The sequence below is a fragment of the Corvus cornix genome, chromosome 19 (assembly GCF_000738735.6).
Source record: "Corvus cornix cornix isolate S_Up_H32 chromosome 19, ASM73873v5, whole genome shotgun sequence".
Lineage (NCBI taxonomy): Eukaryota > Metazoa > Chordata > Aves > Passeriformes > Corvidae > Corvus > Corvus cornix.
This window is the reverse complement of record NC_046348.1, coordinates 3,552,597-3,574,292: the sequence shown is the minus strand read 5'-3', so window position 1 is coordinate 3,574,292 and position 21,696 is coordinate 3,552,597. Positions and strand designations below refer to the sequence as shown.

Genomic DNA, 21,696 nt, shown 5'->3' with positions numbered 1-21,696 from the left:
CTCCAGTGATCCTGCAGCAGCCATGCCCACCAACCTCACAGGATGGTGGCTTGTGGAAAAAAGGAGTGAAGGGCTGGTCCTGCTGCATCAGGAGCCCTGCAGCTCTGCCTTGGGCTGCCGTGACACACAGACAAGGGTATCTGAGGCTCCCCTGACCAGCTGGGAGAGACCCCTCCCACAGCACCCTGCAGTGCCTCCCTTCAGTGTCCTCCTTCAGCACAGGGCAAGTGTCCAAGCCAGGACACCGCGGAAGCAAAGGCTCTGTCACTTAAAACAATCACCCCTGATGGCCTTTTGTCAGTGCTTCTCGGGGCTTTCTGCTTAATCATTCTTGTAAATGACTTTATTAAGAATAATTTTCCAAATTCTGATGTTCCAGCAGATAGATAAGCTTCGAAGCTCAGCAGCTTTAGCTTCCATCCATCAAGTACTGCTAACAAGAGTGTGCTGTCCACACTGGCTTTGGATCATGGCTTTGGATCATACCTGTGTGTGTGTGTGTGCCCCCACACACTCACTCACTCCCCATCCCTCCTTCAGAAACCCTCCCGTCACTGCCTGTAGAGCTCTCACAGGGCCACCCATGCTCTGACAAACAACAGCCCCATGGGCTGGCACAGGGTGACCACTCTGACCCTCTCCTGAGCTGATCTGTACAAGCTGATGCTCTTTGTGCTGCAGTGCCCTGGTGTCACTGGTGCATTTACATTTATCACGTTGCACAGAGGTGCTGATTGCATGGCAACCTCTCCTGAACAACTCCAACACTGCACCCATTGCCAGAGTCCTTGGCAAAATCGCTGTATGGCATACAGGATATTACATCAGAAATCACAGAATCATGGAATGGTTTGGGCTGGAAGGACCATAAAGACCAATTAATTCCACCCCCCTGCCATGGCAGGGACACCTTCCACTATCCCAGGTTGCTCCAAGACCTGTCCAGCCTGGCCGTTAACACTTCCAGGGATGGGGCAGCCTCTGCCAGGGCCTCACCACTCTCCCAAGACTCCACGTGCCTGGATTTGTCCCATGGTTTTGGCCAGTCTCCAGCATTGCATCCCTCCCCAGCTCAGTGCCCAGGGCCTGTGGCTGTTTTCTTGCATCCAGAAGAACCGTTGAGCTCTCTGTCAAGAGCTCTGAGTCCAAGACAGCTGAGAAGAAAATGCTTCATTTAAATCAAAGCATACTCAGTGGTCTAAAGCCTTAAAGGTCAAGCAACAGACAGGACCCGAAATCAAGTAAAATGAAACCTTTGTGATTGATATTAAAAGGCCCAATTAAGTGCTGGTGAAACACAGTTTGACTTGGTGGATTAGTGACTGCATTCTATAAGCTGTGCATCGAAGTCAGCCTACAGTCAGGTAATTTAATTGGCAAAAGAGTTGTTAGGGAAGCATGGCTCGCACTGTGCCCTGCAGCTCTCCTGTCCCTTTTCCCCTTGACCACTCTGCTAGTCCTGGAGACTAAGCACACCAATGAACACAGAAGGCAGAGGTCAGTCAACCTCTCCAGCCTGACAGCTGACATCTGGCACTACCCAGTGGCCATCCTTCTGTCAGAAACAACAGCTGGCACAGCTCTGGCCTCGTGCTTTGCCCTTCCCAAAATGACAAGCTGATCCACATGAACTCTTCACTGCAGTGACCCTGGCAGGTATCCCAGAGCAGCTCAGCCAGGCTCTGTGGCCTCATGTGGGCAAGGACTTGCCCAGCATGGTGGTTCTGGGTGCCACAGCTGTGCTCTCTGCAGGCAGGTGAAGATTCCCTCCCTAGGCTGCCTGCAGAGAACCCTCTCAACCAGCTCACTCCTTGCTTCCCACCCACCACACCTGCCTGCTGTTCCTCCTCTGGTTCCACACAGCAGAGGCACAAAATCCCAGGATGTCCCACTTACAGGCACAGAGAGAAATAAAGAAATCATTAGTGAAGCAGTTCAGATCTGAAGCCCCTGGTCCCCTTTGGAGCCCTTCCGGATCATTAAACCCCGGACAGGCCTGACCTGCTGGCCTCCTGTGTGCTGCATTTGCATAATACATGAAAAGTCATCACCCAGGGGACAGCTGGAGGGGCTTAGCTGGGATTGAGGTTTTAACGAGGCAGTGAACCAGCTTTCAGCAGTAAATGGCAGAGGCAGGGCAGCATCCCCAGTGCCAACAGGCCCCTTTGGAGCAGAGGCACATTTTTCCTGGAGACGGGACTGGCAATAATTGCCAACACCTTCTGCCTGGGAATAGAGATTTGCAGCTCTTCTGCAGGCTGCAACAGCAGCTATTCCAGTCAAGAGCCTACAGCCACATCCAGATGAAAAAGTGCTTTGGGAGAAAAGGTCCAGCAGGGCGAGTCCAGCCCCGAATTGCTCAGACAAGCGTGGGAGCACCACAGAGAGCAGGAACTAGCCACCTCCTGAACCATCTGCACTATCCTGCCACACACCTGCAGCCCAAGTCTCCATCCTGTCTGGGTACCTCTGCAAACCCTTCAGAGGCTGGAAGCCAACAGCCATCAAGGGTGGGCACAAGGAGAGCTGCCCTTCACCTCCCGCCCAATCTATGCCAATACCTGAAAGACTCTTGACCTGCAGAGTCCAGAGCCTGCCAAGTCCTCCTCATCCAGCATGCACAAGGGCTGTGTCCTCCAAGGCAACACCACAGTGCCCCTCAGTCCTGACTCAGCCAAGTGCCCGCGGGAGCCAGCTGTGGAGGCAGGAAGTGAAAGGCAGGCACAGGAGGGATATTGTGCTGTGGGCACAGAAATTCCAGCTGCCACCTGCTGCTCGCAGGAGCCAGCGCACACCTTGGATGTGCAGCTCAGCCTGTGGGATCACTGCTGGGACAGGGAAAGAGGAAGCTGCAGGTGTGCAATGGGATTGCAGACCAGGGGTCTGCAATGGGATGTGTCTGTGCCGCTGCCAGCCGCTGTCTCCAGGAGTTCTGTGCCATTGGAGCAGAGAATCATTGCAAAGGCAGATAAACAGCCATGGGGAAACACAGCCCTTTGCAGCTCTTCTCTCACCCCCTCCAAACGCAATATGACATTTCCAGTGCCTTTATCTCTGCCTGGTAGTACAGACCCACCCGAAGGCACAACAGGCACAGCCCTGCTCCCGGCCCTTCCCTCTGCCAGCAGCAGCTTCTGCCAGGAGCCAGCACCAAACTCCTCTGCAGTAAGGTGGAGAGCACTGAGGCCCTCAGACAACCACAGAATCACTAAGATTGGAAAAGACCTTCAGGATCATCAAGCCCAACCATTAACCCAGCACTGCTCCCTTGGATGCTGGAGAGGAGTCAGGGCCAAGCACCAACACTCATGTTCTGGCATCCAGGAGCAGGGTGCTCAGCAGGTGGGGAGGAGCAGGGGAGGGAGGAGGCTTTAGTGGCAACTAAAGCATGAGTAGCATTTCAAACACTTTGAGCCTCAGTTCTCAACAAGAACCAGGTACCCAACACATGGGAGAATTTGGTCCTGGCACTCTCCAAAGGGATGAAGGCATTTCAGCATTCAGGAGCCTGGGGATAAATAAGCAGATGCAATTCCAGGCAGTCACCTCCCCAGACCATTTCCTGCAGGCCTGCTGTTCCAGGTGCCTTGCGTGGCTGCACACAAACTGCTGGCCTGGCAGAGTGGCCAATCAATCAACCATTTCAATTGTTTCACTAATTTATTGACGTCCCTGCACTACCACAGGGGCCATGACCCCTCCTGCACTCAGCAGCAAAAAGGCAAGAAAAACCATACCACGGTAGTTACTGACAACACCAGAGTGCTCAAACTGGAAATAGCTGACCCCAGAGTTTGCATGTGCAAACCCATTTGACCCCAGGCATTTTGGAGGCTGCATCTCCCACACTGGAAAAGCTGTAAGCACTGCTGGGCCTGGGCAGGACAGGGATGAGCCTTTAGGAGCTCCTTCTGAATCTCCCACAAGGGCTTGACCACATAACTCAGCAGTGCCAGCACACCCACCCCAACTCCCCAAGGAATCCAAACCAGCCTCTCACTTCTGCCTTGGGAAATCATGGAGACAGGATTCTTTGGCACTGCCAGAGAGAGTGGGCATCTCCCAGAGCCTGGAGGGTATGTAACCTCCTGAAGCTCTCTGTGCTCTAGGCTGAACCCTCCACACAAGCCAGACCCGCAGTTTTAGAGCTCAGCATCATGGAAGGTTTATTTAAAAGTCATGGAGAGCATAAAAACTATAGATATAAAAAGTATTTCAACAGTCTACTGAGCCATGCTAGCCATGCCAGGCCTGGGTGAGTCCATGGGTGAGTTTACTCCTGCAGAACTCGAGCTTTCTTCTCTTTTCTTTTCTTCTTGGCTTTGTTCTGCTTCTGCTGGGTCTCCTGGACAACACTCCCCTTGGTTTTCTTTGCAGCTGGAACCTGCTCAGCTTCATCGCCTGCAGCACCTTTTCTTTTTCTGTTTCTCCTCTTCTTCTTCTTCTTGTCAGCCACAGCATCTCCTCCATTAGCAGTGGGGAGGTCCCCACCACCCACCTTTGCCACTCCATTCTCCCTGCCCCCCCTGTTTGGATTCTTTTTGCTACCACCAGGCACGAGGACTTTCTTCTGCTTGGGGGTTTCTGTTCCCAGGGGCTGCTCCTCTGGGGCTGCTGGTTCTCCATCTTCCCCCGGTGTCACCCCATTCTCCTGGATGCCTTTCTTGCGATTCTTGCGCTTCTTGGTCTCTGGCAGGAAGCCTTTCTTCTTCCGCTTAAGCGACTCCGCTCCCTGAGCAGGCTTACTGGCTGCCTTCTCTTTCTTGGGCTTCCTGCAGAGAGAATGCCAAAAATCAAGAGCAACTTAATTTACAGCCAGGGAACAGTGTGATCCATGTGACAGGCAGTCCATGAACAGGCAGAAGCACCAGAAAGGTGCCAGAAGCACAGGATGAGGATGAATGCTGTGAGGATGAGGTTATCCATGGAGGTGAGGTAATGCTTGCCTGTGGCCCTGGCTTTCTTAGTCTTCTGGCAACACATGATCAGGTATCAGACATGTCAGTCATGTGTTACAACCCTTTCCCATCAAGGACCAATCCCAAGATGTAAGCACACAGAACAATGAGCCCGGTATTATTCCAAATAAGCATTAGTGAGTGTCTCAACCCCACCAACCAAAGAGCTCCATTAAACTCCACCCTGAGCTCACTGCCTTGACTTCCTTTCTCTTCCCACCTCCCCACATCATTGTACACAAGCACCCAGACAAGGCAGAATGCCAGGATGCCAAGCACACATACGTGTAATTCAACCAGCGCATGACGTTCCAGTAGAGAGAGTCGAGCCGTGGAGAATTCCCAATGTCTTCCCGCTGGTTCAGAGTGAGCAGCACTTTCTCCACCTCTGTCAACTTCACATTCAGATTCTGCAAGAGGCAAGTAGAGGCAATCTGCAGAGTGAACTCGGGAGGGGCACTCACAGCAGCAGGGCACAGGCCATCCTCAGGGGAAGGCTATGGCAGGAATTACCAATCCTGCCTGGCCTCTCCAAGCCACTGCCTTGAGTCCATTTGCAACACCACTTCAGTTTGGGGCAAAAACTGGTGAGTCACACCACGCCATCAGGTACTGGGTTTGCTCAACAACTTGAGTTTCTACCATGAGAGGCATTAGTCTAACAGAACTGTAGTGGTATAAAAAGAACTGGAGGGTCCTTCAGTCCGCTCTCCTTTCCTGTCCATGGCTGGGAGCAGGGAAGAGAAGACACATGACTATGTACCCATCCAGGAGAAAAGCAGCAGCATGTTCAGTCTGGTTTCTAAAGATCTGGCACCCTCTTCTGTAACCCACTGCATAATCTCAGTCAAACCAGGCAGAAAGGGGTGTCTCAAAGGCTATTCAGCTCCTATAAGAGCCTTGGAAATAACCTCTCTTCTCCACCCACTGTCCTGTTAGGTCTTCACAAAGAAACAGGCTGTGGTCTGAGTTCTGGGCTTATCAGTAGCAAACTGGGCTTCAGCAATTCTGCTGCTTTTGGTGTTTTCCTCCAGTAAAAAAGACCACATTAGGGACATATTTTGTTGCCTACAGAAAATCTTCACATGCTCAAAAAAGTAATTTTTTATTAGGGAAAACAAAGCCCCAGAACAAAGCTTCACTCCTGCTCTTAAAGCTATTAAGTCTATTTTTGGGAATCATGATCTCTGGAGTTCAGTGGAAAGAGCAATCACCTGGGATAAAGCCCACGCTCACTGTACCCCAGGTTATATTCCTGCTGCTAAGAAAGCAGATGCCACAAGTGTTTGCTGAGCACTGCACAAATTCTCCTCTGGAGATCAGCTCATAAAGACTGTGGATCACTCCTTCAGACAGGAGGGCTCTTCTGTCCTCAGATCCAAGCAGGCATTCCCTCTAGAGGTACTTTTGGTAGGAAATGAGGTGGGATGTAGTAATTACATGGCAAAATCCAAGTGTGACGTTTAAAAGATACTCAGGAAACAGCCATTTGTCACATACTGGGTCACACACTCACCTGCCCTGTCACAGTTTTAAGGAGAAAGTTCAACAGCTCCAAGCTCTTGGCAACTTTCTCTTTCTCAGCCTTCATGATGGGTTTTCCAAGTGTTTTCAAACACTGCAAATTAAATGAGAAGATTGAGAAGAAACACACATTAGATGGGGAAACAAACCACACTTCACAGGAGAAAGCAGAGAACAAGTAATGAATGGCAGGATTCACCTGTCAGCAAAGTAATTCTGGAACACAAACCCCACCAAACTGTGGAAAAGCTCAGGAAGGCTTCTGATGCTCAGGGGAAAGCTTCTGATGCCCAGGTTAATTAAGAAACAACTGGACAAAGTAAGAGCAAGCCATATCACAGAAGCACAAGCTTGCTGCTGTCCATAGTTTCTAAGCTAAAGCACAACTGGAGATGCTTTCCTGGAGAAAAACAGGTACAATAATCCCTGACCTCGCCCTGGAGAGGCCAAGAAGCTGTCAGAAAACAGACTCAGACCTGAGGGACCACAGATACTCAGCTTCAGGAGCTTGGATTTACACATAAAGCATTATTGCTAAAATCCATTACGACTTATGCCCAGGAAATCCCAGGTGCCTGCCTATAACAGGCCTTGTCAAGCTTAAGTTCACTGAAATAACTGAGGGAAAAATCTCCCCTGTGTTCTCTCTATATGCTGCAGGGTTTCCAAGACACTGAAAGGTCTGGCTTAGAGGAAAATCACTCCAAAGATAGGTCAAATAAAAGCCAGTTATTTACAAAAAGGGCAGAAAATAGCCATAAAAAGGCAGCTGGATCAAAGAGGTGGCCCAGTGGCTTAGGGGCACTGATCCTCTGCCTGCAGCTGGTCCTTCATCCCTGTTTACATGGTCCTTTTCCTCCCCATTCTATTTCTGTGTGGACACAGCAAACCCCACACAGATCACACTAACATGAAATAGGATTTGCAGGGACAAGTGTGCTGCAGACAGTGGCAGCCAAAGAAAGCTGCACTTGTGGCCAAGCCCTCCTATCCTTGGAATTTGGACATTTCAACACAGCCAAGGGGCAAAGCCCACACCACACTCAGCATCCTCAGTTCCTCAGGCTGAAAACTCCCTGCCCCAAACCTGGACCCAGCAGTGGAATGTCATTGTTCTCTCACAGATCCTGTATTCCAACCAGATTGGAAACAATTTAAGGACTCAGCAAACTGTTCTCCATCTACATCAGCATGAAGTTGGCAAATAACATAAAAATCCTTGCAGACACTGAGAGAAGTAAGAAATCTATTCCCCAAAGCAAATTCTTTCGGTATTGACACTCACAACAGAAAAATAATGATGCCCAGCAAGAGTGTAGGGAACACTTTCAGCATAGAAAGTGGGGAGACAAGATAACATGTCTGCAAAAACAGCAGCCTTCAAGTAGAATTATTCACTATCTGTACAGGTTCCACACCCTGGGAGTATCTTTTTTAAATAATAAAGACACAGTTATTTCCTCTTCAGGATGGTCCACTCAAGCCCTGTATTAGAAAGCCATTCTGCTGGCTGGAATTCAAGCTGCAACTTCATCTGACTATCAATAACTTGCTAATTACTCTCTCCTGATATAGACAGATGCACTGCAACTCTATTCCAGAGCTGTCGTTAACCTACAAGGTCATACAATTCCACAGCTCTGAAGTCTCCCAGGTAAAAACAGAAACAAATATAGGGGGGGTGATTGGAAAAAAACATAAATCTTCCCATGTAGGCTATAACACCCCATGGGTCAGGCACATTCAGTTTATGAGGCTTACCACTAATAATAAAAATAATAATGAACAAAAAAGGCTGATTTACATAAACATTTTCTTTGCATTTTGAAGAACAAAATATTGCCAGTCTAACAGTCTTCCTTGTGGTTAAATCAGCTTTCAGAGAGGCTATTAGACTGAGATCCTTATTTTGCTAAGTTGTGCACAAGTTCACAGTATGAGAAAATCAGCATGGATTGTCAGCTCCTTGGGACAAGAAGAATCAGGGCAGTACTGTGAGATGGAGCCAGAGCAAAGTCAACTGTCATTTCATCTTTTCAATATACAAACACTTTAGAATTAAAATGGTGTTAAAAATAAATTGCATTTTCTCTTCACCGTACATGAGTGATGTAGACAACTGCATTCAAATCACGCTGGCTTGACTCTGCCTGTTCTTGCTGCCCTGATGCTTTGAAGGGTTTGAAATAAATCCTGCTGAAGTCAACAGAAAAGTCCTGCAGCTCTGAAACAACACCTGAGGGGCTGATTTTCACCAGTACGCAAGTTTTCAGATGCTGGGGAAACTGGGATGTGCTGGGGAAACTGGGATGTGCATCTAGTGGGAGGTACCCAACCAAATTCACGTGGAAAGAAGAGTGGCTGGCCCAGCTGAAGATGGAAAACATCACTAGTCTAGTGACTAAACATCTACATTAAAAACAGTGTTTTGCATGAATCTGGAAACACAACCACACCTCCACCAGTATAAATAGCCAGAAGCAAACTGGTACAATTTAGATGCTCTGCAAACAAAGATCTCCCTACTGAAATGGATCACTTCAAAACAGCTCTCAAAGACCGAGAAGGAACAAGGAGGGTGAGGGGAGAAGCCAAAGAAGCCACAAAGAAGCAGCAGATAATTCATTCCTACAGACTGTACAATTTTCTCTAGCCCAGAAGCAGAAAGGATTGGCTTTAAGGAAGCTGGATTCAGGTAAAGTTTTACTGTTCCTCAACATATGCCTTTCTCCCTTTCCCTTCTGCTACAGAGAGTGTAAAACAAATTTGCTACTAAAGCACAAAACCACCACCACCTCTGTATGTGGTAGGCTGAGACAGTCAAAAGCCTCCTTAAAGAGTTGAGCCCAATTCCTGCTCAGCCCAGAGTCACTTATTATCTTGATCTCGCCACTCAGAGCACTTCTCATTAGCATTCCATGAGATGGTATCTCTGATTAGGCATTGCTTCATTCTCCTCCTCCCACAGCAGGGAGTACACAGAATGGAGCATTTGCTTCCATGGGATCTGTGTTATTTGTGTTGTTTGCTTCAATGGGATTTGTGTTATTTGTGTTAGCATGAGACACAAACATGCTCACTCTTGTTATGTAAAAGAAGCTGACTTTGGGCTGGGACTACTGGCAAGCCTGTGGAAATGGCTCCCAGGCAACAAAATCCAAAGCCTCTTCAATGGGAACTGGGTTCAGAAGTCAAAGCAACTTTCCCAAGAATTTATGTAACTTAAGCAATTATAAAACTTCCTGCTACACAGGGTACCGACCATTGTCTGCATGCTGTCTTCTGCTCCCTCACTCAGCTCCCCGAGAGATGAAATCAGCTCTGCCACCCCAATTGCAGAGGTCAATCATTCCTACAGGCCTACCCTGATTTTATTTGGGGAATGTACACAATCCAATCATAAAATCAAAGCAAAAGCTATTATGTAACAGATGGCAAACTGCAACACATGGCAAACATGCCTTAAAAAGTGAAGTAGTATTTCAGTCCTCTGCAGCACCCCTGGGAGAGCCTCGAACACCGATCAGATCACAAACACTTGCACAGGGCTGCTAAAGATCTGTTTTACATCCAAGACTGAGGCACAAAGCAGGGATTTGCTTCCAGCTATGCTACAGGTCAGTGGTGGAGGGTTAAATGAAAACCCAGAAGAACTTGTCCAACCACCTATTCTGTGATTCTCTGCCATGTGCTGTTCCAGAGGTATCTAATTCCCTCTTTCCCTGGCCTCTGGAAGCATTACCAACCCAAGGGTCACACAACCCAATTACGCACTACTAAAAGCAGAGAGACCACATGATTTATACCCAACAGCTACACTGGCATCACTTGCTGATTTATGTTGCTTTTCTCCCATTTTCTGCTTTTCTTACTCTGCTGCTTCAGGAACAGCCTGTCCCACTTCACAGGATATCTCAGTTCCAGTTCCAGCTCAGCAATACCTGTGATGGTTAATCATGCCTGTACATCTGAGCTGTCAGCAGATCTGGGCAGGTCATTTTTCAAAAGGAAAAACTATGGAGGCAGTTTTCACAGCTGGAACTCCCATCTCACCTCAAGCCAATATAGCAATACAGCTCCTGCCTCACCCTACGTGGATTCAGCCGGCAGAGAAGGTTTTGTCTTGTTATGTCAGACACGCTGCTTCCAAAAGCCTCTGGCTGTTTCTGGAGGAGGGCACTCCTAGATCCAAAGTTCTCTGCTTCTCAGATTTCTACAAGAAGAACTTCACACTGCCAGCATCTTAACAATCAGTGGGTTTTACTATATCCCTCATTCCTGTATGACACATGACTATATCCCAACTACTGCAGCATCCAGCCTTCGTTCCATGTGGCATTGCACTTCACAACATTCCCCCATCTTCACCAAGTGTAAAACAAGTCAGAGCACAGGAGGTGCATAGCTGCAGTAATTTCAGTCACACAGGTAGGACAGAGGGCCGGCAGGTAGTTATTACCACGCAGATCAGTTTCTAAGTCCAAAACTCCCCTGAAACCCGTCACACAGCAAAAGCGCTGTATGTGCACCTAGAGCCAAAGTCAGCATCCCAGCTGCCCAACTTCCCTGCAGGGGAGATGGCAATATGCTGTTACACGGAGCCATGCAATGTTTCTGTAAGTCTCCACATCCACCCCTGCCTGCACCTCTGCCCCTTTCAGAGAGACCACGGGGGCACACGCTCAGCCCAGACTCACAGCAGCATCTCAGTGCCACAGAGTGCCCTGCCACTAGAGACAAGCTCAGTTCCCAACTGGAACGTTGAATACCATTTAATATTTATGCATTCCCAGCATGTCCTTCAGCCTAGTCCACTGTTTGAAACAAACAGCCCTCCCCCTCCATGGGATCAGCCCAACAGATCCATCACTGAGAGCTGGAGAAGCCCGGCCAACGTGCATTCTTTCTGCACGCTGCGGTACCTCCATCCAGCCCCTCCTCGCACACAGCAGAGCAGACACTGACGGATGAATGTGTGGATTCAGGGCTGGACACAGCGCCAAGTCCTTCCGCAGACACACCCCTCCACAACCTTACACTACTGGACAGCCCAGGGTTCCTGGGGTAAAGTCTCTTCTCCAGCAGCAGAGTTCAGCAAAGGTTCCACCCCACAGAATGTCCTCAGCCACAATGAGGAAGTGCCAGAGGTCTGAGCTCCGAATGCTGAGGTCAAAGCTGTGCCCCAGCTCCGTGCTGCATGCAGGATCCCAGAACATCCAGCGTGAGATTTTGCTGGTGGTGTGGCTCAGGTCCCTGTGGTGGAATCACACCCAGACGAACCCAGCAAGAGCACTGTGGGACCTACAAGCCGTGTCTAGTACCTGAGCCAAAGGACAAGATGTGCCACATCACCATACAGGTGAGGTTTGGGAAGGGCAGAGCCTTCCTGTGTTATTGAGAGGTTAAGAGGAAATTGACAACCAGCTGAAGGACTGCAGTATTCTGTATGCTCACAGCTCCTGTTACTACCCCATGTGAGCATACAAAATAGTGTATGCTCAGTATGCCCTCGCCTCGCCTGTAATTCTGCTTGTGCTTCTCCTGAGAGGAAGGAGGTAAGCCAGCATCATTCCCCGTATCTCACAGAGGCCAAGTAACATGATGCCACACAAACTGTGACAGAGCCAGGAGTCAACTCTGAGCTTCCCAAAATCCAGACAGGCTGACCCCAAATATTTCCTTTCATGATAATTGTCTTGGGAATGGTTTATTATCCCATACCATTTTGGGGGTTTTTGACCTGTTTTGTTTTGTTTGTGCCCAGGGTGGCTGCTGTCCCCCAATCCTCCCTGGCCCTGGGACTATTCGTGATGAATGGGAGTCAGGCCAGGGTTTCTGGAGGGAGTTGGGGGTGGCGTGAGGCAGCTCCCACTTTTTGGGACGGACTGTTTGACTGGACACACACAGCCGGCATCTCTGACCAAGGATCTTGCTGTTTCTGTGGGTTTTGCCTGCTTCGGCACTGTGACTGGGCTTGCTGGCTTGCTTTATTTTCTCTGCTGCTGTGCTGTTGGGGGAGCCCAGAGCCAGTGCATGCCGCTCCAGCACCCGGGACCACCCTCGTTTCCCGCTGGGAGGCTGCACCCTTCTCCGCACAGCCCAGACCCAGGGCCCAGCCCGTGCCGGTGAGAAATCCCGGAGTGTCTCTCTCTGCCGTGTTTGGGAGCCGGGCTGCTGCTGCCCAGCCCCCGCCGTACCTCTGCCATTGCTCCGGGCTTGTGCTACACTCTGGCTGTTTCCCCCCCGCCTGCCGGGATGCCTCCCGCTACAGCTGCAGAGTTTCTGCTGCCTCTTGCTTGCTGCCCTGCTTCTGAAGTCCCTGCTACAGCCCCTTTCGCTATCCAGAGGGGCACCAGGATCGGCTCCCCCTATGAATTCGAAAGGAAGCCCTTTCTCCTCTCCCGGCGGCCGAGCCGCCATTGCCGTGTGGGGAGAGGAGGCCGAGCTGGCGCCACAGCGCCCCCTGCAGGCACGGGGAACCAGGGCAGCCGCCCTGCCCGGCCGGGAGCCACCAGCGCCCCTGGTGGCCGCGAGCGGAGCTGCACCGAGGGAAAGCGCCTGCAGCCGATGGAGGCCGGCAGCGGGAGTCTGGGCAGGGGTAAGGTTCCACAATTTCAGTATCTAGCATTCATTCAATATTTTTCTTTCTTTCTTTTTCTGTGTCTTGCAGGCACCCTTTTTTTGCTCATAAACAGGAGGTTTTTTTCACTTTTGCCCACTGGTATCCATTTCTCTCATTGGCAAAAGGGATTACTGGAGCCCTTCTGTTCAGAGGAAACACTCATTTCACAGCGTTTTCTCCTAAATTTGTCTCCAAAACCAAGACAAGAATATTCACTACACAGTAGATCCCAAACCAGAACTTAGGGCTAAATCATGGAAGACAAAGAAGAAAGGAGGGAAGAGGAGTATATCTCTTCACTCCAGTTTCCATCTATCCACAGAGCCACATCCATTTCCAATTCCAATTCCAGGTACACAGGTACACAAAGAGAGGTTCTCACACCACCCACCTGACCAGCACAGCAGCTGCTACTGAGCCTTAAAGGCCGAAAAGAAGCACTGACAGTCCCTCCTCCATCCATTTTCTCTAAGTTTCTAAAGACTGAAAGCATAAATGTTCAAAACTTACTCCTTGCATCTCTAACACAAACAAGTCATCAAGAAATGCTCCCAAAAGGAGGGAACCACCAAGTCTCTGCCTGCTCCTGACTGAGAAGAAGGGAAGGCAGGGGACTAAGCAGACCCACATGCTGAAGGGTGTAAATAAAGGACATTTTTGGTGATATTTATTTTGGCAGTTATTACAGGGAGGAGACAAAAAATCCAGAAGCCATTCTCACAGAAAATGTCAACGCTTTCCCAAGTTTAATGATCTGATTTTTTTTCCAAAGGCCAGCTGAAAATGCAGCAGGGAAAAACCACACAGGACAGCTGAGAGAACAGAAGAGAAGGAAGTCTCCACAGAGACATCCAGTATTCTGAAAGCACGTTGAAAATATCAGTTAAATCACTACTGGCCTCATTTTACAAGCTGAGAGGCTGAGAAAGGGCAGTGAATTAAGAATTTATAAAGATGGACAGATAAAAGTTCAGGCAATCTTCAAGGAAAAAAATTGAAGGATGGCTTTTTTAGAGATTTGATTAAGTCACTTTAATAATGTATCTCACTACAAATTAAGACACAGATAATCAAATGTGATGCCCTTCAGAAATTAAGGGCATGTCTACACAGGAAGGCCAGATAGTATATCCCTCTCTCCCCTACTCTCTCAGTAGCTCCAAATAGTTATTTTAAATCCCTCGCTGAACAACACCATAGTAACAAAACCCTGGAATGCCATACAACAAAAGTCTTCAGGGAGCACACAGTAACTTCCACATGATATGGAAAAGAGGTCTTGGGTTATCTATGCCATCCCTTCCCAGGCCATGTAATTCCCTATCTGTCTACATTCATGCCTGCCCAGTCCAGGCCTAAGCAACAACTTAAGTGTATGGAGGCATCAAATGCATGTCATTGGGATTTTGTGTAATTATCTGAAAGCCTCCAGAACTGGTGACTGGGAGTGCTTTGGTCTTGCACTGAACTCAGGTATCAGATTCTGTCAGCACTTTTACAGTGCAGGATGCCTTGATCCTGTCTGGGTTTCAAACAGCCAACTGGAACACTGTGTGCTCTGCCCATTCCTTATGACACTGACAAAACAAGCAAAGGGAAAATCAGTAGTAAAGTTTGTCTCTTCTTACGATGTACTTACTGCAGAAGAGAGACAAAGGAAACCCTCAGGAAACCACTGTGTTCAAGCCAAAGAAAGCAGTTTTAACAAGTTTTCTGAGGGCTGTTCTGTTTTGAAGTTCACAGCCATCAAAATATGTATTTTCTGGACTATTCCCACTCCCTTTGACTTTCACATCCTAACTGGGAGTTTCAGCATAAATTGGGAATTACACAGAGCATCTCAGTTCAGGAGGGCAAGCTGGTCCCTAGGAAAGGGATGACAAAAAAAGCCAATGAAATTATGTATTCAGAACCTGGAACTTCCTGCCCCAAATCTGTCCGTGAGTTATAAAAAAAATTGGCACCGGTTCAAGATCTCTCCAAAGCCAAGACAGCAATTTTGTAACATATAAAAAGGAAACATAAATATATCTTAACAAGGGAAGGGAACACCAAAACGTGCCTACAGTGACAACCGGGAGAGCTGAAAGATCAAAATGAGAGATGCTGGATAGAGTAAAAAAGAGTGTCTGAGCTATAGCAGCAAACCCAGAGATCCCTCACCAAAACTGTGTGAGAGCTTCCTGTATGGAATGGGGAACTGGACCTCTCGGGCTCTGCAACACTTTACTGTGTGATTCGGGGCAGCCTGAACTCACAACAATCAGCAGAGATGACCGTGGGACAGAGATGACTGTCCAACACACAGGGCTGTTCGGAAGCCAAGTTAAGAGACAGTCAGACTGTCCATGCACAAGAAGGGCCTCTGAGATGTCTCCAGAGACCCGAGTTTGGTTCCTGGCTCAGCTCCCAGCCAAGGAGCGTCACCTGTAAAACAGGATGAACGACTTCAGCAAACCAAATCCATTATGTCTTGGGTTTCTGCAAAATACTTTCTGCATTACATCTACAACTCACTGGCTTGAATTTCCTTTGTAAAGCACTTTTAGACCTACTGATAAAGAACAAAGCTCTCCAAGAGAAGATGTTTCTGTCAAATGTTCCAGCATCCCAGGTGAGCTCTGTCACTTATAACATGAAGCAACTCTTATTTCTTTATACCATGAACAAAACTGAGTCATCCAGACCCCCAGTTAGAACAGACTTGAACAACTGTAGCAAGGTTCTGCTTTGTGTAAGGTAACTATTTAAGATTTGGGAAGCCAAAACTGTGCCAGAGCTGTTTTTCTGCTTCCTCATCTTTGCAGTGAAGGGCTGTGGATGAGGCTTTCTGCCCAGGTAACCCAGCAGCACAAGCCAAGAGCACCAACAGCAAGCTGGGCTCTCACACGAGCAAGTCAACTCCAAAGTACCCAATGGGACATCAAGACCTGCCTTGGTGACAGCAAGGAGAGGGCAAACATGGATCCCTCATGACCATGATGTATGTTTTATAAGCATGCTTAAACCATCTGGGAACAAATAAGGTCAAGTTAGCTTATTTAAGCACAAGAGCCATTGCCTCGCAGCAGCCGGAGCTGCTATTTCGGGAACCTGTCTCTTCACTTAACGTTCCTGGCCACTGATTCTCCCTCATCTGCCTCTTAGCTTTGCCTGCATAATTCAGTGATATCCAAGACTGCACTTGTCTCACATTGCCTCTTCCCCAGTTCCAGCTCATATCACTGCCTAACCCATCCCAGATTACCCTGGTGGGGATGCTCCTCACCAAGGGATCTCAGCAGGTATGCAGTACAATCCCTGAGGCGAGACAGGATAAGCAGGCAGACACCAGGAGATAGTATCTTGTCCTCTCTGACAGCCTTAAGCCTCCCAGGGCAATCCTGCACCTTGGGAGCTACAGCCTCCGAGCTGCAAATGTGACCCAGGATACAAAGTGCAGCAAAGCCTTCAGGTGACAGTCTCCTTGTGAGCAACAGCACTGCTTGAATTACAAGTGCACATCAGTTAAAGCATTGCAAACCTCTCCCTGGGTCAAAGAAAGGTACAAAATTCTAGATTATAATTTTTTTCCTCTTAAAACAGCTATTTGTGAGGGACAGTGGCAGGGATGGCCAATGACAACAAATACAAACATTTCAAGCAGAGGCAGGGCGATAAATACCATCATTTTCCACAACACCCCACAGCTCTCAGTCCAGGTTCTCACAGGTAAGCACCCACATCTGCCAGCATCTACTCACATACCTCTGAAATCACAGCTGACCTGGAATGTCCTATGGAAACAAGTCTCAGAAGTAAAGGGATGAGACTGAGCTGCAGGAGAAACTCAGAGTTCTGCAAACGTCCTCCCAGTCCTCCAGCTAAGCAGGAGCGTGTGAGGACAGCAGCGACAGAAAGGGCTGTTGTTTAGTCCAAGCTCTTCCCAAACAAACTCATCCGTCTTGGTTTGAAAGACAGGTGTCTTTCAAGGAAGGCAGGAGACTCCCTTGAAATGGAAAATGCAACCACTTTCCCTCCGAATTATTATAATTTTGAAATCAAGGGGCTTTCAGGCAGAGATAAGAGGAATAGGAATAACAGTTCTTTACTATTATATATCTCTATGTGTCTAACCAGTCGAACAAACAGCAATAACTCTGGCAGTAACAGCAATCCCAAACCCAGTGCCAGCCTTCTCGGCTGTCGGGCCCTTTCCCCTCGGGTGCAGTTCCGCTCGCAGCCGGCAGGGGCGCTGGCGGCTCCCGGTGAGCAGGGCAGGTGCGATGGTTCTGTGGAAGCCGTGATCCTGTAGAAGGATCTGCTCTTCCTTGGAAAGGTCCAGTGGTGGCTGTGTAGCTCCTGTCCTCTGGGAATCCAGTGGAAAGGGTGTCTCTGGTGTTCAGAATCTCAGATTATATCAAGGATGGGATGCTTGGTTCCTCCCCCGGGGTGGAGCATCTCACAATGGGGTAATGAGTCATGAGGCCAAGTGTTGATTAGGCTCATTAACAGAAGATGGTCCGGAGGGAGTTATCTCTGAGTCCTGCATGGCATTGATGGGCCATTAACAGAAGATAGTTTGGGGGAAGGAGGCAAGGAAACACTGCCCCACCTGGTTTCAACAGCTCATGAGGATGGGAATAGAATACACTGCAACCCAGGACATCACCCCATAACTTCAAACATCGGGCCTGGAACTTCTACCCAACCTGCAGCTTCTCTGTCAGCCAAGCACACAACTTCCACCTGGAGATTCAGGGCTAATAAATTCTTCAGCAAGTTACTTTAATGATGGATTAGTCTCTTTGACAAATACATACTTTCTACAGATTATAAATTTGCTCAGTTTCCAGCCTCTGGCTTTTACTACAAGAGATTTTTTTACCATCTTCAAAAGAGATCAATGACACTGAGAACACCGTTTTACTACACCATAGAGCTACTACGTTTTTACAGCTCTTACTCAGAGAAGTAAGTGTTTCTGCACCACCAAAATGACACAGAATTCCTTTTCCAGCTTTAGTAAGTCTTGCAGCACAAGTGCCAGCTTTGGCTATGAATCAAAACTGTTATGTGGAATATAAAGTCCTTGACCCCTTCTCATTACAGCAATATTTAATGCGCAGCTGCCCCAGCCCCACAGAGCCACACCAGCTGGGTTAAGTACATGCGGGGAGCGGGAGGAAGGGAGACAAAAGCCCCACATGTATGAACACCAACAGCAGTCTGTAAAAATGTTATCTCAGGGCTTTTGCAGGCCAAAAAGAGAACCAGCAGCTATATGCCATTGCCATTTAACAATATGGGAGGCCTCCTGCCCGCAGGGTAAACCTTGGACAACCCAAACAAACTGACAGTATTTCTCAGGAATTTTTCTTTAAACACACATGACCACAGAAATGAGAGGCACTGAGGAAACTTTAATAGCAAAGCTCATTATAATCTTGGATGGGTTGCAAGATGCTAAACTCTCCCTAACAAGAACAACATACAGGCATTGTAAATGTTTGTGGTTTCCCAGTGAATCACTGAGTTCTGCATGTATTCAGCTGCTAGAGAGAAACATGGAGATGACCAGGCTGGGAGGAGTGGCACGTTTTATGTAGCTGAGAAACAAAATCATACCTAACTCCACCCACTGGATTCCTGATGTAATCTTTAAATAGAAAGTGTTTAATGAAACCGAGGATTACCCGCTTTCTCCAGAACTATAAACAGCATCTTTAAATTCCCTGTTTTAAACAAAGATTTTGCTCCTCCTTGACAAAAAGAAACAGATCTAATTGTTCTGTTTCAATACAGCAAATTATAGAATAGCCTAAATTACCATGTAACCAGCATCTGAAGAAGTACGTAAAGAATGAAAGCCACCCTTAGAAAGAGGTCACTATTACAGTTACACAGAAACTCCAACACTGGAATCTCCCATGTCATCAAGTTTAGTCACCACATCACAACATTAATTTGGCTGCTTGGTTCCCCTCACGTCAATCCACAAGAATAAAAGTGAATGGCATTTGCTTCTTCAACCTCCTGTCCCACAGATTATCTCCCACGTAACAGCTGCACCCAAACACCATCCCCAGGCACAATTTGCACTGGCCACTGTGTCGGGAGCCCTGCAATTTCTCTCACTGTTTCTTCTATACAAATTATTTTCCAATGTATTTTAAGGTTTCCCTTTTGAACAATATTAGCAAGGGAGTCTGGTCCAGAAGGCCTGCAATGCACCAGGAGCCAAAAGTCCAGTGCACCTCAGCTCTACTTTTGTGGCTCTGAAGCTCATTCCAATGAAGAACTTGCATGACATGTCCTGAAATTCATGTTCAAAATACCGTTCCATTCTTTTTATATATTTTTTTTTAAAATACCTTAAACTGATCTGTATGAGTGTATTCCCTAAAGTTTGAGCTCTGTCTCTTGGATCCATATGCAGCCTTGCTGAGCTGCACCAGGAACATCACAGTGGTGTTATAAGAATTCTGCCAGCCTGGTGGGTACTATTCAGACCTAGTGCCAGCAGGCACAAGGTCTCTAAGACCTCTTAAGCTGAGCACAGTCCCAGACTGCAGCTCTGAGACCGAGCACCAGACAGATGAAAGCAGCACTCATCAGGTGTCATCTGTACTTTAAACACGTTGAAGCTTGTTACCTCTGTCACTTGGCTGATGCTTCTGCTGATCAATTCCTCCCATTCCTCCTCTGTAATGAAGAGCTTCAGTTCATGAAGTAGCAGAACTTTGTGGAGAAGCAAACAGGCCATGGCCTGAAAGAGAAAGGGGAGAGAAGAACATGAAACTCTCCAGGGAAGGTGTTAGCAATGTAAATACCCTGCTAAAGTAAACAGCTACGCACACCATCTAGGGGAGGCCACATTACAAAGACTGCACACCCTCGCCAAACAAGTATGTCACAGACTGTTTGGTTTGGGTTGGAAGGGACCCTAATTTCTGCCAGGGCCAGAACAGGGACAGGGACACCCTCCACTATCCCAGCTTGCTCCAAGCCCCATCCAACCTGGCCTTGAACACTTCCAGGGATGGGGCAGCCACCCAGCTTTTCTGGGCAACCTGTCCCAGTGCCCCACCACCGTCACAGCCACGAATTTCTTCCTAATATCCAACCTAAATCTGTCCTCCTCCAGCAAAAAGCTCTGTTTGAAAACATTCTCTAGGTCCTCATAGAGTCACCCCTCAGGAGACAGGGTGGTGGGTTTTGGTTGAATGAACATATAAAAAAGAGAAGGTCAAAGGGGAGTGGAATGGATCATTACAGTTCTAGATTTAGGCATGAATATCCAAAATGTGCATTAGCAACTGCTCCAAGGGCATCACTACTGGTCTCCCGAAGTTTTGAGGCAGCACCTTTGAGTGACTGCACCCTTTACCGTACCCTGACAAATGCAATAGGCACAAATAATAAAAAATAAAAGCTGGCAGGATAGCAAATGCTTCATTTCAGAGGAATACTAGATGGGAATTGCAGTTCAGAGCAGCACTTGGCCTTGCCCTGGAGTCAAACTTGTTCATTAAGCCTCTATATTAACACAGCAATGAAAAGAATGGCCACTAGAAAACCAACAGTAATCTGCAATCTTCTTACACATCCTTTTCTATTCCAGAATTCCTATTTAAAGGCTTTCTTAGGTACAAGAGAAAAATGCAGCAAAGGCAAAATATAAAAATGCACGAAATACAGTAATGAGGATTAGTACAAATAGCTTAGAGGATTTAAGGGGGGATTTTTTGTAGCAGCACAGCGTTAGTGAGCAAATTCTACTCATATAAAGAAAATAATGTTGCCTCTAGCTGCTATCACACAGACCAAAATTGAATGCAGTTACAAATATCAAAAAACAGAAGGAATTACAAGAGCTAATCTCATCCAAAAAAAGCAACGGCTGCTGTTCTTTAAACACATATCACAGAAAACAAATGAGCAAAGTTTGTAAAGCTCTTTATCAAAGACATCATTGAGATTATAAGTCTAAGACCTCAAAGATAAAAGCAACATGGTGATATGCAACCTGGCCTCCAGGTACCCCTTGGGTCAAAAAGAAGCAACCTGGAAAACATGGAGCAGGAGGCTAAAACCTGACCCAGACTTTTATTGGGTCGCTTCTAGGGAACTATTTACTGAATTATTCAAAGTGAGCAAAGAGAAGAAATCCCTGGATTCCCTGAGAGCAGCATGACCAGCCAGAGTCACAGGCAGTCAAACAAACACGTCACAAGCTCAAGGAGGTCTGTGTTTCCTATACAACATACTCCAGGCTTCTGGGACAGATGGGATACTGGAACACAGGTTGCTCCCTGGAGAATACCAGCACTTGTATCTGTGTCACAACAGATAATGTCACACATCCTTGTAAGCTTACCTCCAGTTTGCACCAGTATGGCCAGTGAAGAGAATTACCCAAACAGAAATTCTGTTCTTTACTCGAAGGTGAAAGTGCAGCAGGGAACCAATGAGACCATGTCAGAAGATTTATGCTCATTCAATGAGCGAAAACACCCTAATGCCATCTTCAAGGCAGGCAGGCTTACATATTCCTTGTAATTATGGGGAGGCTGTGTCTTACAGAACAAATTATGGCATGTCTGCATGCAT

General features: G+C 47.7%; 1 protein-coding gene across 1 annotated transcript in view; it reads right to left on the bottom strand.

The window, feature by feature from the left end:
• Positions 1-4,140: 4,140 nt before the first annotated feature.
• The window catches only part of MYBBP1A (MYB binding protein 1a), a 59,210-nt gene continuing 41,654 nt past the window's right edge, over positions 4,141-21,696 (bottom strand). The window contains exons 24-27 of the mRNA XM_039563022.1: positions 19,739-19,852; positions 6,475-6,576; positions 5,244-5,368; positions 4,141-4,772 (exon numbers count right to left, since the gene is read on the bottom strand). Of these exons, the coding sequence (XP_039418956.1) occupies positions 4,274-4,772; positions 5,244-5,368; positions 6,475-6,576; positions 19,739-19,852 (840 nt within the window). The 3' untranslated portion in view covers positions 4,141-4,273. The remainder of the gene's footprint in view (positions 4,773-5,243; positions 5,369-6,474; positions 6,577-19,738; positions 19,853-21,696) is intronic.